The sequence below is a fragment of the Talpa occidentalis genome, unplaced genomic scaffold, assembly GCF_014898055.3.
Source record: "Talpa occidentalis isolate TD23 unplaced genomic scaffold, MPIMG_talOcc4v2.1 talOcc4.5, whole genome shotgun sequence".
Lineage (NCBI taxonomy): Eukaryota > Metazoa > Chordata > Mammalia > Eulipotyphla > Talpidae > Talpa > Talpa occidentalis.
Window position 1 is genome coordinate 98,089,343 of NW_023604861.1, and position 15,784 is coordinate 98,105,126.

The window sequence follows — 15,784 nt, forward strand, 5'->3', positions numbered from 1 at the left end:
GACGGCTAAAATAAAACCCAAGTGCCCACTGCCCAGCGCGCCGCCCCGCGCCGCCCCGCGCCGCCCCCGGAAACCCGCGACTCGGGCGGGTCAGCCGAGCTCGGGGTCAACTATGTGGGAGGGGGAGGAGCTACTTCCCTACGCAAAGTAGGCGGGACTTGGTCTCGTGGCAACGGCCCTGGCGATTGGCCAATGAGGCTGCAGCCGAGGCCAATGGCCAGGCGCTTGCAAACGCTCATCGCGCGACTGCGGCTGCGCGGGAGATTTGAATCGGCGGCTGCTCCTTGCTGCTGGCGGGTGCCCTAGTGTCATGGACAACCCGGAAAATGTCTTTCAGTAAGTGACGGTCCGGAGGGTCCTGGGGAAGGCGGGGACATGATGCGAGATGCAGACCGCCTAGATGTCTGGGTGCCCCGGTTCCGGCCTCGCGGCTTGCGGGGGCCCGGCCCGGCCCGTCCGGGACCTGCCCCTTTCCTGGGCTTTGGCGTTTGTCCTCACCCCCCCCCACCCCCAATAGCCGTGGGGCCCTGGCTGGAAGGTGGAAAGAACGACGAGCCGTTAGTGTTTGGGGTGCTCTCCGCCGAGACCCCGGCCCTCGTCGGCCGGGCTGTGGCCACAGCGTCAGTTGGGAGAATTTGGGCCAATTGTGAAGCCCTCCGAGCTCTTGTTTATTTGTGATCAACCCACTCGGGGCAGATCGCCGCTGTGGAAGGAAAGTCTAACCCAACCAAAAACCTAAACATAATGTTTTCATGGAATCTAGGTTTCATGAAAAACTTTAAAAGGGAAAAAGAAACGAAAGGAAAACCTTCAAAGCCTCTTACTTAAAAAATTCTGCTATAGGGCCTCCCGGGTGGAGCAGCGGTTGAGCGCTGGGTAGCGAGGCTGCCTGCAGCCTCTGCAGCGCCGGTTTGATCCCCGGCTGCTCCCCGGCCATAGGAGGAGGGTCCCACATGGCGCCGCAGACCTCTCCTGCCGCCCGCTGCTCCCCTCAGCAGTGTACTTCGGTCCTTCTGCCTGCTCTGCTCCCCGCTCTGGCTCTGGTGAATTCTCTCACACTCCCGTCCTTCTGACTGTACCCAGTGCTTGTATAAATAAATAAACAAATAAAACTTTAAAAAAAATTAAAAAAAAACACAAAAAACCTTTAGATTCATATTGTAAAAAAAAAAAAATTCTGCTATAGTAGGGAGAAAACTTAAAATTGCTCTCGTATCCATCATCCCACAATCCATTTTAAGTCTCTGAATAATGGGCATTTTAAGGGGCAGGGGGAGAATGATGGTTATTGTCATTTATGCCAAACTGCTAACGGTGTTTAAACTTTCCACTCCTTTGCTTTATAACTTAGTTGATTTATCCAGGCTGTTGCAAAAGCTCTTAAAACAGGGCAATTCTTTGAGACAGGAAGTAAAACTGATGAGCTTTACTAAATCCTACTCTATTGTGAGGTCAGAGGAAAGATAGCATTAGGTATAGTGAAAGCAAAAATCTGTTTGCTTTACTACTTTAGTCTTAATCGTGTAATATCGTGAAATCTGAAAGGATTTCAGTTAGAAGCTTGCTTTCGCCCATTTTTAAAGGGAAATTCAGTATTTCTGTCCTTGTTTGATTTTCTAAAGACTGCTTTATTCTGGTGATCTCCATGTTTTAGTTTTAACGTAATCGTGTATTTAGGCCACTTTTCTTGGGAAATGTGGTTGGTAATCAAATATGAAATGTTTACCTTTGTCATCCTCCAGTTAAATATATTTTGGGAGAAAGGTTCTAACGTTGTAAGGATTGTTGTGCTGTCAGGTGTGAGGAGACTCAAAATTTAGAATTTAAAATTTTTTAAAACCAAATAATATATCTAAATGATTTTAAAAAGATTTAGAAACATATTCACTGAGAGCTATACTTTTCTTCCATTCCCTCATGTAACTTTTTCAAATTTTTCAAGTGTTTCTTTTTGCAAATATATTGCAATAATATATTAATATCTATGCATTTGTGTTTTATAAGTTATATTGTAATACATACATAATATGTATGTATACCTGTGTGCTTTTTGTATACAGTTCTTGCCTTTATCTCAAATACAATCTAACAGAGCATATACACTTTTTTTATTTTGCTTACACTACCCTTGGAGATTCTATCCATACATAAAGCTCTTTCTTACTTTTTTTTTTTATTTTTAAAGGAGAAAAAATAACATGAGAAGTCCTGTTCCCAGACATCTTTGCCTGCAAATCACTAAATAGGTGTGCAGGTCTCTTTAGGGACTGCATTGCTCTCAGTGAATCAATTAGGAACAGAGATATTCACTAGAGAGTCTTCTTATTTATATATTTATTTATTTTTTTACATCATTTTTCATTTTTGCACAATGTACACATTTTCAGCTTGGCTATATTCCCCATAAAATTCCCAACCTCCTTATTTTGACTCTACTCCTTCCTCCCCCACCCCAACCCTCCCCATTGTGTCTCTGGTTTATAGTTGCTTGTTGATTTTGATTTTTACTTTATTACTTTGTTATAATTTTACTTTATTATAATTAGTCTTTTTCCTGGTCTGTTATTTAGGTTTTCTAAATTCCTGCTATGAGTGAGAACATCAGTATTTTTCTTTTTCTTTCTGGCTTATTTCGCTGAACATGATCCCTTCCAGCTCCATCCATGTTGCTGCAAATTGCATGAGTTTATCTTTTTTGATTGCTGAGTAATATTCCATTGTGTATATGTACCACGTCTTCTTGATCCAGTCATCTATTTTCGGGCATTTGGGTTGTTTCCATAGCTTAGCTATTGTAAATAGTGCTGCTATAAATAGGGGTGCAGGTGCCCTTTTGAATTAATGATTCTGTGTCCTCTGGGTAAATACCTAAGAGTGGAATTGCTGGATCATATGGAAGATCCATCTTTCACAGGTTGAGGAATCTCCACACAGCTCTCCATAGTGGTTGGACCAGTTTGCACTCCCACCACAGTGCAGGAGAGTTCCTTTTTCTCCATATCCTCGCCCACATTTGTTGTTGCTAGTTTTTTTAATATCATCAATTTGTTGTTGCTAGTTTTTTTTACACCATCTCACTGGTGTAAGATGGTATCTCGGGCCTTGGCGCAGCGGTTGAGCGCTGGGTTGCGAAGCTGCCCGCGGCCTCTTTCGACACCGGAGGAGGGTCCCACATGGCGCGCAGACCTCTCCTGCCGGCTGTCAGCAGTGTACCTCGGTCCTTCTGCCTGCTCTGCTCCCGCTCTCTCTGGTGAATTCTCTCAGCGCTTCTGACTGTTGCATGTATCAGCAAACAAATAAATAAAGCATGCCTCTATAAAAGATGGTATCTCATTGTAGGTTTGATTTGCATTTCCCTGATTACAAGTGATGTTGAACATTTTTTCATATGCCTGTTGGCCATTCACATTTCCTCTTTGGAGAAGTTCCTTTTTAGCTCTTCTGCCCATTTTTTGACTGGATTATTTTCTTTGTTTTTATTGACTCTCGTCAGCTCTTTGTAGATTTTTGTGGTCAGTCCTTTATCATTAGTGCTGTGTGCAAAAATTTTCTCCCAGTCGGTGGGGTGTCTCTTTGTTTTGGTTACTCTCTCTTTTGCTGTACAGAAGCTCTTTAATTTGATGTAGTCCCAGCTGTTTATCTTTGCCTTTGTTATCACTGCTTTGGGTGATGTGTCTTTAAATTTGTTACTAAGGTGTTTCATGTCGTGTTTCACCTATATTTCCTTCTATATATTTTATGGTTTCAGGTCTTATGTCTAGCTCTTTAATCCATTTTGAGTTAGTTTTTGTGCGTGGTGTGAAGTAGTAGTCAAACTTCATTCTTTTGCATGTAGCAACCCAGTTTTCCCAGCACCATTTATTGAACAAACTTTCTTTGCTCTAGTGCACATTCTTTGCTCCTTTGTCAAAGATTAATTGACCATAAATCTGTGGGTTTACTTCTGAATTTTCTATTTGGTTCCATTGGTCCGTGTGTCTGGTCTTGTTCCAATACCATGCAGTTTAGATTAGTATGGCTTTGTAGTATAGTTTGAAATGTGGGAGTGTTCTTTCTTATTCTTTTTGACAGCTGCGTAAAATTTCATGTACCATAAATGATCTAAAAAGTCCCTTAATGATGGATACTTGGATTGTTATCAATCTTTTGCTTACAAATAGTGCCACAGTGAAAAATTTTCTATTTATGGCATTTTGCACATATAGTGATGTAACTGTCTTCTAGTTTCCCAAAAGTGGGTTTGCTAGATCAAAACTAAATCCATACAAAATTTTGGTAGATAATAAGTCTACTGATAGTAAGTTTTTTATGCTTGACTCTCTCACTCCCAGTTAGCAATCCCATCAGCAAGTCCCATATTCTTTCTCCAGAATACTACAAATTCCATCCTTGTATCATTTCCATCCTAGTCCAACTCAGCACATTGTCACTGGACTCTACAGTAGCTTCTTAACTAGCTGCCCTCTTCTAGTCTCATTCCCCACCTCCTTCTTCACTTGAAAGAAAAAAATGTAAATTTTAAAATGCAAACTAGATGTTGTCACCCCCTTAGAGAGGCAGGCCTTCCTGACCATTTTGTCTATCTCATCACAGTCTTAACGCTTTTCATGTTTTGTTTGTTGTTTTCCTATGTGCTTAATGCCACCTGACATTGTTTTACATGTTACATTTTGTTTACCACCACTAGCACCAGAGTTCCCATGGGAACTTTGCTTTATCTGATTAATATATATATATATATATATATTTTAAGCTGTGGTTGGGTATGCAGAAGTAGAAGCAAGCAAGTCTTTGGCACTATAATCCCTGATTTTTGAGCACTGCCATCGTGAGTTCTTCCTGAGGGAGCTGGTGTTCCATTGAGGCTCCAAAGCAAATCCCTATTGGTGTTACCTGGGTTATCTCATACTTATGCATAGGGTCTCTTCAAATCTTCTAGCTCAAACTCAGCCAAACCACCTGAGGACCAATGGGAGGTCTGAGTCAGTGTCATGGCTGATCCCACCATTAGGAAGAAGAGCAGTCTACTTGTGATCACTGCCCCTCCTGATTGTGATCCCTCCCTCACCATCTGTGTAACCAAGGTTGGCTTTTGTGTTGACCTTTAGAAAACAAAATCCTCAAATCAAGTTGTTGTAATCAGACACTTCTGTCTTGCCTCCTGTCTGCTGCTATGAATAATTAGCTGACCATGACTGTTTGCCCTTAAAACAGCCAGATGTGCTGTCATGAAGCACAGTGCAGTAACACAAGTGATCTTGGGGATGAAGCTCTTTCCCAGCTGCCTCTTTCCAGAACTAAGTTCAGGCCCTTGGATCTTACTTTTTCCTAGAAAAACATGGATGCCTCTGAGTTTTCTGATCACTTCTGAGTGAGTTTTCTTTTAATGTTTATATAATTGATCCTTAAACTTTCCATTTTAAGATGTATAAATGAAATATTAGATAAAATATATCTTGCTTTTCGGATTATCCTTAATATTGAATATGCTTATTTTCCTCTGTTCTAGAATGTTTGAAGCCCACATGCAGAGCTACAAGGGTGATGATCCACTTGGTGAATGGGAAAAGTAAGTAAGCATTTAACGTACTTTTTTCCTTTAAAGAAATTATATGCAGCTCTGAAAATTAATATTATCCATATTTTTCTAGTTACATGCAGTGGGTAGAAGAGAATTTTCCTGAGAATAAAGATTACTTGACAACTTTATTAGAACATTTAATAAAGGAATTTTTAGATAAGAAGCGATACCACAATGACCCAAGATTTATCAATTATTGCTTAAAATTTGTAAGTATTTCATTCAGATGTATATACTTTTAGATATATAATCAAATCTATAATTGTGTTATGCTGTTGCTTTTTAAGATAATTTTAGACCACCTTTTATTTTAATTCCTTATACTTCCAGTCATAAATTTTTAAAGCTATATGATCAGAGATGTATATTTTAGAACCTGTTGACTTCTGTGTTATAGACTCAATGATTTAATTTTAAAACTCATTTTCTGTGTATCAAGTCTATAAAAGTTAAAATGTGAGGTAGAAAAATTAAGTTGAAAGAAGCTTTGTTGGATGAGGAGTGTGTTAGCAGAAGGGGTGACAAGCTAGCGGTGCCAGGAACTTGTTTCTGGGAGCAAGTTAAATTCATTATGAATAGTTAAAAAATATTAACTTTGAGAAATTAAAAATTTAATACTTAAAGGAGAAGTTTGGTTCAAGTGAGGCTTTAAAAGGTTGAGTCTTTCTAATCTTGAAAAAGGAGTTAGAGGCAGAAGTTCTGTTAACAAAATCAGGAATGGAGTGGATAGAGTAGACATGGATTTGTTCACAAAGTTATAAAATACTAGGCCATAAGGCATCGTGTGGAAAGCTTGTTAAGCGTATACCCAATATACATAATGGGTTGTTAAGCCTATACCCAATATACATAATGGGTTATTATAGAACCCATTATCTTGGGAAAATAGTGTGGCTAATTTGGGGAACAAGGAATATCAAGGAAAGGACTAAGCTTAATTTTTAGATTTGTAGTCAGAGACCCAAAAGGGCCTCCCCTGCACAGGACATCCTAAAGCCTCCATGAAAACTGATCCCTGGGGGCTGTCTGGACATGGCATTCTTGACAGCACTTCCTTTGCTCTTATGTGTCTGCTTTGGGTTTCTGCAGGCTGAGTGCAACAGTGACTTGCATCAGTTTTTTGAGTTTCTCTACAACCATGGTATCGGGACCCTGTCGTCTGCTCTGTATGTAGCCTGGGCTGGGCATCTGGAAGCCCAGGGAGAACTGCAGCATGCCAGCGCTGTTTTTCGGAGAGGAATTCAAAACCAGGCTGAACCTAGAGAGCTGCTGCAACAGCATTACAGGTATGTTGAAAGTCAAACTCTGTGTGGTGTTTCCTACTTTGAAATGTGACATTTATGCTTTAAAACATTGGACCATTGTCTTTACAGGGAAATTCTTCTCATTGTTGAAAATGTGGGTAATACCAAATAGTATAAAGGAAAAGAAACTGCCCAGGAAAATTACTGTTAATATTTTGGTGCATGTCCTTCAATACCTTTTGGCCTCAATTTGTGCATTTTAACAGTTAATTATACAGTATATCTTGTTATATATGCTGAGCTTTATACTACTTCAAAGTAATTTTGAAATTTTATATTACTTATAAATTGATTATGAAATTTGTCCCATATTTAGGTCATAATTTAATATTCTTCAATTGAACATTGTTCCCAACTTTCTGACTTTTATAAAGAAAACATAATGGCTATCTTTTTTTTTTTTTTAAAAAAGATTTATTTATTAATTTATTTATTTATGCAAGAACTGGGGTACAGGCCAGAGGTATGGAGGGTGATAGGATTCACCAGAGACAGAGTGGGGGACAGAACAGGCAGATTGACTGAAACACACTGCTGAGGGCGAGACAGCAGAGGTCTGCTGCACCATGTGGGTAGCTCCCTGGCTGGGGATCGAACTCGTGCTGCAGAGGCTATGGACTGCTTCATAGGTTGTTTCTTAACCCCTTGCGCCACCAGGGAGGTCCTCATAATGACTGTCTTAATGAACAGTCTTGTTCTTTATAATTTGTACTTTTTCTGTGATTAAGTACACCTCATTTAGAGAATTTTTTTTACAGGTTGGGGGACCCTTAACTTTTAAAGGTCTTTTTTTTTTTTTTTTTTTTTTTTTATAGAGGCATGCTTTATTTATTTATTTATTTATTTTGTTTGTTTGTTTTGTTTATACATGCACTGGGTACAGTCAGAAGCGCGGGAGGGTGAGAGAATTCACCAGGGCCAGAGCGGGGAGCAGAGCAGGCAGAAGGAGCGAAGTACACTGCTGAGGGGAGCAGCGGGCGGCAGGAGAGGTCTGCGCGCCATGTGGGACCCTCCTCCGGAGGCTGGGAGCAGCCGGGGATCGAACCGGTACCGCAGAGGTTGCGGGCAGCTTCGCAACCGAGTGCTCAACCGCTGCGCCACCGGGGAGGCCCTCATTTAGAGAATTTTAAATATATGGAAAACTAAAGAAACAGGAAAACTTCCAGCATTTTTTGTTGCCTTTCTTTCCTCTGCTTGTTGTAACATTGTAAACATACTTTGCACACAAGTGTCGCTTGTGTCAAGGTCTTTTTCCTTCATCATAAAAATATCTCCTAGCATATTTTCCTATCTAGTTCTTTCTGATAGATTTTCAGAATGAAATTGTTGAGTCAATGGGTATATGAGGACTTTTAAGGTTTGTGTTACATATAACCAAATCACCTACTTGAAAGGATCTGCCCATGTTTTGCTGTTTCCCCACTTAGCAGTACATGAGATCGCATATCTCACTGTGCCCCTTGCCAGCATTTACTATCTTATCCTTTTCAACTTTGCTGCAGTACTCATGATTTCTAACCTTTATTAGAATTTTCAAGTATACATTAAAAAAAAATAAAAATTAGCTCCATTTACTTTTTTTTTTTTTTAAAGATTTATTTATTTATTCATACAAGCACTGGGTACAGTCAGAAGCACGGGAGGGTGAGAGAATTCACCAGAGCCAGAGCGGGGAACAGAACAGGCAGACTGACGAAATACACTACTGAGGGGAGTGGTGGGCACGACAAAAAGGGTCTGCGTGCCATGTGGGACCCTCGCTGGTGGCTGGGGATCCAACCGGCGCTACACAGGCTGCGGGCAGCTTTGCAGCCCAGCGCCCAACCGCTGCGCCACTGGGGAGGCCCTCTATTTACTTTTAATAATTATTAACATTTAAACATGTTTTTTTCCTATGCTGAACAATTTAAAGTAAGACACCAAAACATTTTATCCCCAAACTTAAAAATCTCTAAGGTGATTTCTTTCAAAACCTTGCATCATTTTCACAACTAACAAAATTAAGTATAATTCTTTAAAGACACCAAGTTTTTAGTCCATTAATACAAGTTTTTGTTGTTTTGCCATTGCTTTGTTTAAATGGAGAGTCATAGGATCTTGAGTTTGGTTGTACGGCTCTTAGTCTATACCATGCATGCTTGCCCATATTACGCAAAAAGTCAGACCTGGCAGTTGCATGTTACATGACAGATTGGGTTGATGTGCATGTGTGCTATGAAAGCTATAGTTAAGAAGCTCTCACATGAACACTAACATGTTTGCTATTTGCTGTAGTCATGTGACTTTCCTACTTTCACTTTTCTTCCTACCATTCATTATTTCCAGATGTGTAGAATGTCAAAAATAAGAAGGTGAAACACCCCATGTTGTAACATTTGCAGACTTGATACCTGCATAGAAGGAAAGTATATTACGTGAATTTGAGGGCTATTGACAAACTAGGCAAAAGGAAAAATTTTTCTAATTATAAATTTTATAATATAAGTGTATTGGTATGAAGATAGGCCACATTTTTTAAAATTTTGAAACAACTCAAAGATACAACTTAACATTCTCTCTTGCTATCAGCCTTCACTAGTTTATAATAAGCTATCTATCATATTTAGCTTTAACTTTAATACAAATATGTATTTAACTACAAGTTTGTAATCTATATTGTTGCTTTTGCTACTGTCATTTAGGTTATTTCAGGCACGCCTCACTGAAACCCATTTGCCAGTTCAAGGTAAAATTATGATTTATAAAATTTCAAAATTGTTAATAATTTAGTCTCTGATTTGCACTGCCTTTCCCTCTGCCCCTTTACAAAAAACAAAGTCTTCCAATATTTATTGATTGCATTGTCTTGGGTAATGAGGAAGTCACCCTGAGGATAATAAAAATGCTTACTAAGGGACTATCATAGCACTTTCAAAGAACAGACCTATAAGAAAAACTTGTGATTTTGTTGTATATTTAGAATTTTTTTTAAGATTTATTTATTCATATAAGAACTGGGGTACAGGCCAGAGGTGTGGGGGGTGAGAGGATTCACCAGAGACAGAGCAGGGAACAGAACAGGCAGATTGACAGAACTACACTGCTGAGGGGACCAGCGGGTGAGACAGGAGAGGTCTGCCTTACCATGTGCGTAGCTCCCTGGCTGGGGATCAAACTTGTGCTGCAGTGGCTGCAGATCATTTCATAGGTTGTGTCTTAATCCCTTTCTCCACTAGGGAGGCCCTGTATATTTAGAATTTTAAAAAATAAATCAAAATTTCCCAAAATAGAAGAAAGTATGTATCTCAGTCTATCTGTTCTGAATTGGATCAAAAGTATTTAATGAAAACTTTAAAGAAATGTTTTTGTTCTTAGAAATAAAGGTTATATTTCATCAATAATTATTGTCTATCCTGTTGGTTAAAATAAGATTTTACATTTCTTTCAGGTCTTGGGTACTTTGAATTGATTATTATTATCTCAATAATAATTTTCTTATCTAGAAAGTGTTTTAGTTACATTTCCTGAGACAGTGTGACTGAGTTGATTTCTTTCTTATGCTACTTATTGAAAGATCAGGGCATGGATTTGTAATAATTTGATCTAAGATGATTTTACCTTTATCTCCTTTTTTTTTTCATTTTCTCCGCCATACCCAAGCTCCCATAGCTAGAACCTCAGAAGCTCTGCATGACTCTCAGACTGTAAACCAAATGATGACATCAAAATCAAATCCAAGAAATAATCCAGCCTGTGTTTCTAAGACTCAGGTAATAATAATATATCTAGGTTGTGTGGAAACTAACAATGATATTGAAACTTCTCCAGCTGCTTTCCATGTCCACTTTGGCTTCTCATTTCTTTGACTTTATTTTCACTGGCTAACTTTGTCTTTTTTTTTTTTTAAGATTTATGTACTTATGCATACAAGAGCTGGGGTACAAGCCAGAGATGTGGTGGGGAGGGAGGGGCGGGGGAGGGGAGCGGATTCACCAGAGACAGAGTGGGGAACAGAACAGGCAGACTGACTGAAATACACTGCTGAGGTGAGCAGCAGGCGAGACAGGAGAGGTCTGCTGTGCCATGTGGTTTTCTCTCCAGCCGGCTGGCTATCGAACTCATGCTGCAGAGGCTGCAGATCACATCATAGTGCTGTGCTTAACCCCTTGCACCACCAGGGAGGCCCTCCCTGGCTAACTTTGATGTCAGCCACTTAGGCCTATGACTGCTTTCTGGGTCGGTTGTATTCTCCCACTACTCAAATATTATTTTTTTCTCTGAGAAGATTTTATTATGCATATTGGTGTTCAGGGCAGAGGGGAGGGTTGGAAAGCACAGTCTTTTCTGGCAGCTGCCTTCCTCATGGCAGCCAGGACCTTGCTCAACTTCTCTTTCTTCCTCTTGGCACGGATGTGTATCCTCACCCTTTTCTTGAAGAACTTAAGGGCCTACTTGCCCTTGGAGACGTTGAGCAACTCCATGTGCACCACTCTAAGGGGCGCACACTTCCCAGATCATGTCCTGCACAACCTTGGGGTGCTTGGTGCTGTGCTGGCAGGGTTGGTGGCTATGACTCAGCTTGCTGGAGTCTTGGTCACCTTGGGCCCTTGTTGGGCCATGAACATGGGATAGCGCACAGCCATGGCTGCTGCTTTACAGTGGCTGCTGTGATGGTGAAAAGCTCAAATATTAAATTTAAATAACTTTTTCTGACCATAACATCCTGTGTTTTTCTGGACCCCTGCCTTGCAAGCTCCTGTCTTCACTTCCTCCTCCAACACGTTTACTTTTCCTTTGTTTTGCTGGCCTCTGTCACTTACGCCCAGGAAAACCTTCCTTGCCTCACATCTACCTGGAGGAACCTCAGCTCTGCTTAAAATACTCAGAGCTTCAAATGAATGAAATGAAGGAGCAGATGAATGCTGGAAGCTGAGCAAGGCTTTACAACTCCCAGGCAAACATATTTCCATTTTCCCAGTTTACTCTTTATGTTTTCTATATCTCTTATGTTTCTCATAATGGTTTCAGATTTTGCTTTTCTCACGCTGGAAACCTAGCTCCCTCTAACATCTCCCTCAGCAGTTGGTGAAATACTCTTTCAATGCAACAACCGAAGGCCTCAGGTGACACCTGTTCATTTTCTACCTCCAACCAGTAAATGTGACTGCGTCCTTTCCTGTCGTGGCAATGCTTTCATCCTGCTGGAGATTTTTGCCCTGCTGAGATCTCTTCTTCCCTGATGCTCAAGTCTCTGTCCCTCAGTCTTGTGTCCCAGCATCTTTCCTCTTCATAGTACAGTTGCTCTTTCAAAGTTTGCTAAAGTGCTCCTTTAAGCTGACTCCACGGAAATGCCTTTTTCTTGTTGCACATGTGCAAGTTTTATAAATGTAACACATTTCTGGTAGTAGAATAAGCACTTACATCCTATACATGCTTGGCAGTCTTGTTGCTATTTCTTTCCCCCACTGTCTAGCGAGATGGTCTTATATATGGTCACAGTCCCAGGTCCTTGCTCACATAGGGTGTTCAAAAAATATTTGTTTAGTGAATGAATGCTAGCACAGGAAATTTCTGAGAGTAGAACAGTACTAGAAGAAACTTTTAATGATATGTTTTTTAATATAGCCATTTGGAATTTCAATCCCATAACACACTGTAGCCTGGCTTCTAGACCACAAATAGAAGGGAAATGAGGACCCTTCTCTACTACTAATTAGATAATTTTTTAAAAATCCCCTTATTAGATTTTTTAGTTGAAAAAGTTGTCATCAGATTAAGAGTACAAACTAGAGCTTCACATATTAATTGTAACTTAAGAGGAGATAAATTTACCTGATAATAAGAGGGCCCTTAAGCATTTTCATATTGCTTTGTGAAGTAATTTAAGTGATGGTTTCTTTTCAGATAAGTGAATGTTTATACTTTTCTGCCCTTTCAGGGTTCAGAACTTTCTGGAATGCTTTCTTCAACTTGTCCTAAAGAGTCTAATAAGTAAGTACAATAAATGCATTAATCTTGTAATTACTTTCCTTCAAGAATTGTCTCAGTCACTGTTGTTAATAATGCATTTCCCCCGATTATAGGGAACAAAGGGTGATCATGATTTCTAAATCAGGATATTCTGCACACCCATCTTTGACAGCCAAAGACGATGTTCAGCAGGTTGTTATGTACTGCAAGGAGAAGCTTATTCGTGGAGAATCAGAATTTTCCTTTGAAGAACTGAGGGCCCAGAAATACAATCAACGGAGAAAGCATGAGCAATGGGGTACTTGCAAGCCTATCATATGAGATATTCTGATGTCATTTAACATAACTTTCATCTCTGAGTAGTTATATTTTTTAACAGATAACTGACTATGCTGGAAAAAACCTGTAAAAACATTTCCAGCTCATCCTATCCGCATGGGTTTAAATGTCTGTATATAGCAATTTTAAACCTCTGTGTCAGATACTTGTGAAAGAATTAAGTTAGGGACTTAATTGAGAGAGTTGAGAAGCTGATTATCTCAGATCTGCAACTATTACAAATAAGAGCTTAAGAAGGAATCCTCTGATCAAAGTGCCATGTTATTTATGGCTAAATAGTGGAACAAGTTTTGTGCCTCACAAGAAAAGCTGAATGTTAATGCTGCATCTGTAAAAAAAAAATACAGCATTTGCATTTACCTTTGCTATAACAGCATGGACCTTAGAGAGAGGAAAATAAAAATTTCTTCTACTTGGGGCCTTTAGACCACCTGAGTTATTTGAAATGTAGTAACTCTTTCTTTTTTGTGCCTTTCTTTCTTTTTTGTGCATTACTTGTCATTCAGCCAATAACTGAGAAAATTGTCTTCTAACCCTTACGAAGGGTCCATTTTGTGCCATGTACATGTGGAATATTCAGATGATTTGATTTATATGGGATAGGGTTATGTCAGACATCACCACAAGTGGAACTAACTACAGTGTACTTGATGCATTGACATTTCCGGTGCATTTTATTCTTGTTTCTTCATCGACAGCACTGAGACATTTATATCTTTTAAAAAAGGTCCATGTCCAAATGAAATGTACAGTCATGATTGCTTTACAAGAAGAGCTTTGTATCTTTGTGCTATTACTAAAGTATTTTTGTTAATCAGCATGTACAAAAAATCAACATGTACAATTTTTTTATTTATGTGGCCCAAATAGAAAAGTAGCCATAATTAAATAATTTAAAGGTAATACATATTTCAGTTCTAATACCCTCATATACATGGAAAAGACTAGGGGAAAAAATTGCCATCCTAAAACAAACCTTTCACTTATTTTGTGGATATTCCTCTGATGACCTGAGTTAAAACTGTACATGAAAACCATTTTTTTATCTTCCCTAAAGTAAATGAAGACAAACATTATATGAAAAGAAAAGAAGCAAACGCTTTTGAAGAACAGCTACTAAAACAGAAAATGGATGAACTTCATAAGAAGTTGCATCAAGCAGCGGAACCATCCCACACAAACCTGTCCACTTTCCAAGAAAGGGCTGAGGTATGTGTGTGCTCTTTGCTAATGCTTCCCATGCTCTCTAACATTGACTTCTATTTTTATTTGTTCCTTTCTGTACCCTATTTTTAGAGTTAATTTTGCCATTAATTTAGCTAATGGCTTTCTGAATTTTAGAAATAATTTCATGCCAAAGATGTTAAACATATAGAATGAGAAATGGAAGGTACAGAACAGAATGCAGTAAATTCTTATATATTTGTGTGTAAATACACACACATTTATGTATTAGTTATATAGAGTCCTTTCTGGTTTGGGGGGGTGGCATCAGGTGGGAGTTTTTTCTGGCACAATCACCATCGTATAATGAGAATTTGAACATCATAATTTCATTTATATTTGTCATTTTGATATATTTTCTTTTTGCCATTGTTTCATGTTAGAAGAAGAGAGAGATGGGCATCAGAGCCACATATATTTTCTTAAAATTGCTAGTGAATGGGAAATATTAATGAATAGGTAAATTTGGAATAAATTAATTTAACCTATGCAGTGACTACATAAACTTTACACAGTCTGTCTATCTGATACAGTGAAGATGAAATACCTTATTTTCTTACATTTTATAAAAACTGTAAAGTGACTATGATGATTTTTAAAAAATTGCATGGGGGTATGCATATGCATGTGAATGTATGTAGATATATGTGTGTGTATATTTGTATATGTTTTTGTAAATGAATGTTTCTTTTACTGCTAGCTACTAGTTTGCATTTTTCCATACTTTTAATGTATATGAACACACATAAATATCAATGCAATTGAAATTTCTGCATAAATAAGACTTATTTGCTTCTTTTCTATTTAACCCATCTTTCATCTTTTCACTGTTACCACATACTATTCTGACTCATTTTACCTCAGCACTGCCTTTTGTCATTCCTTATGGGAGGGCAGTGTCACATGAAGACTATTGCAAAGATAGTGCTGCAGTGAGCATCTTGTACATGCGAGATTATTTCTCTAGAAAAGTTCAATTGCTGCCTAGAGGCCTGTGCACCGAAAATACTATCAGTCTGCCCTCCAAAAATTTGCCATTTTACACTCACATTGATAGTGAATATAAGTTCTATTTCTTATATACATGTGGCTAACAGCTCTCCTAGGTCTTTTCAATTATGTGACATCTTTTAAGTACGGGTGAATTTGGACTTTTAAAAATGCATTTAGTGGCTACCTGTTTTTCTTTAATCTGATGTACTTTGTCCATTTTTCTATTGAATTGTTTCACTTTTTCTTATTATTTAGATTTCCATTCTTGTATATACTATGTTTTCCCTGGATATATCCAAGAAATTTTTAAAATAATTGTCCCATTGTTTTCTTTTGCTAAATTTTCTTGGTATTTAGTAATTTATCCCCATACTCGCTGAAGAAACTAATAACA

General features: G+C 38.8%; 1 protein-coding gene across 1 annotated transcript in view; it reads left to right on the forward strand.

Annotated features, from left to right (window-relative positions):
- Window positions 1-228: 228 nt before the first annotated feature.
- The window catches only part of BUB1 (BUB1 mitotic checkpoint serine/threonine kinase), a 46,040-nt gene continuing 30,484 nt past the window's right edge, over window positions 229-15,784 (forward strand). Inside the window, exons 1-9 of the mRNA XM_037527836.2 lie at window positions 229-336; window positions 5,510-5,569; window positions 5,652-5,790; window positions 6,671-6,867; window positions 9,567-9,610; window positions 10,525-10,634; window positions 12,803-12,855; window positions 12,948-13,132; window positions 14,231-14,382. Coding sequence (XP_037383733.1) covers window positions 311-336; window positions 5,510-5,569; window positions 5,652-5,790; window positions 6,671-6,867; window positions 9,567-9,610; window positions 10,525-10,634; window positions 12,803-12,855; window positions 12,948-13,132; window positions 14,231-14,382 — 966 coding nt within the window. The 5' untranslated portion in view covers window positions 229-310. The remainder of the gene's footprint in view (window positions 337-5,509; window positions 5,570-5,651; window positions 5,791-6,670; window positions 6,868-9,566; window positions 9,611-10,524; window positions 10,635-12,802; window positions 12,856-12,947; window positions 13,133-14,230; window positions 14,383-15,784) is intronic.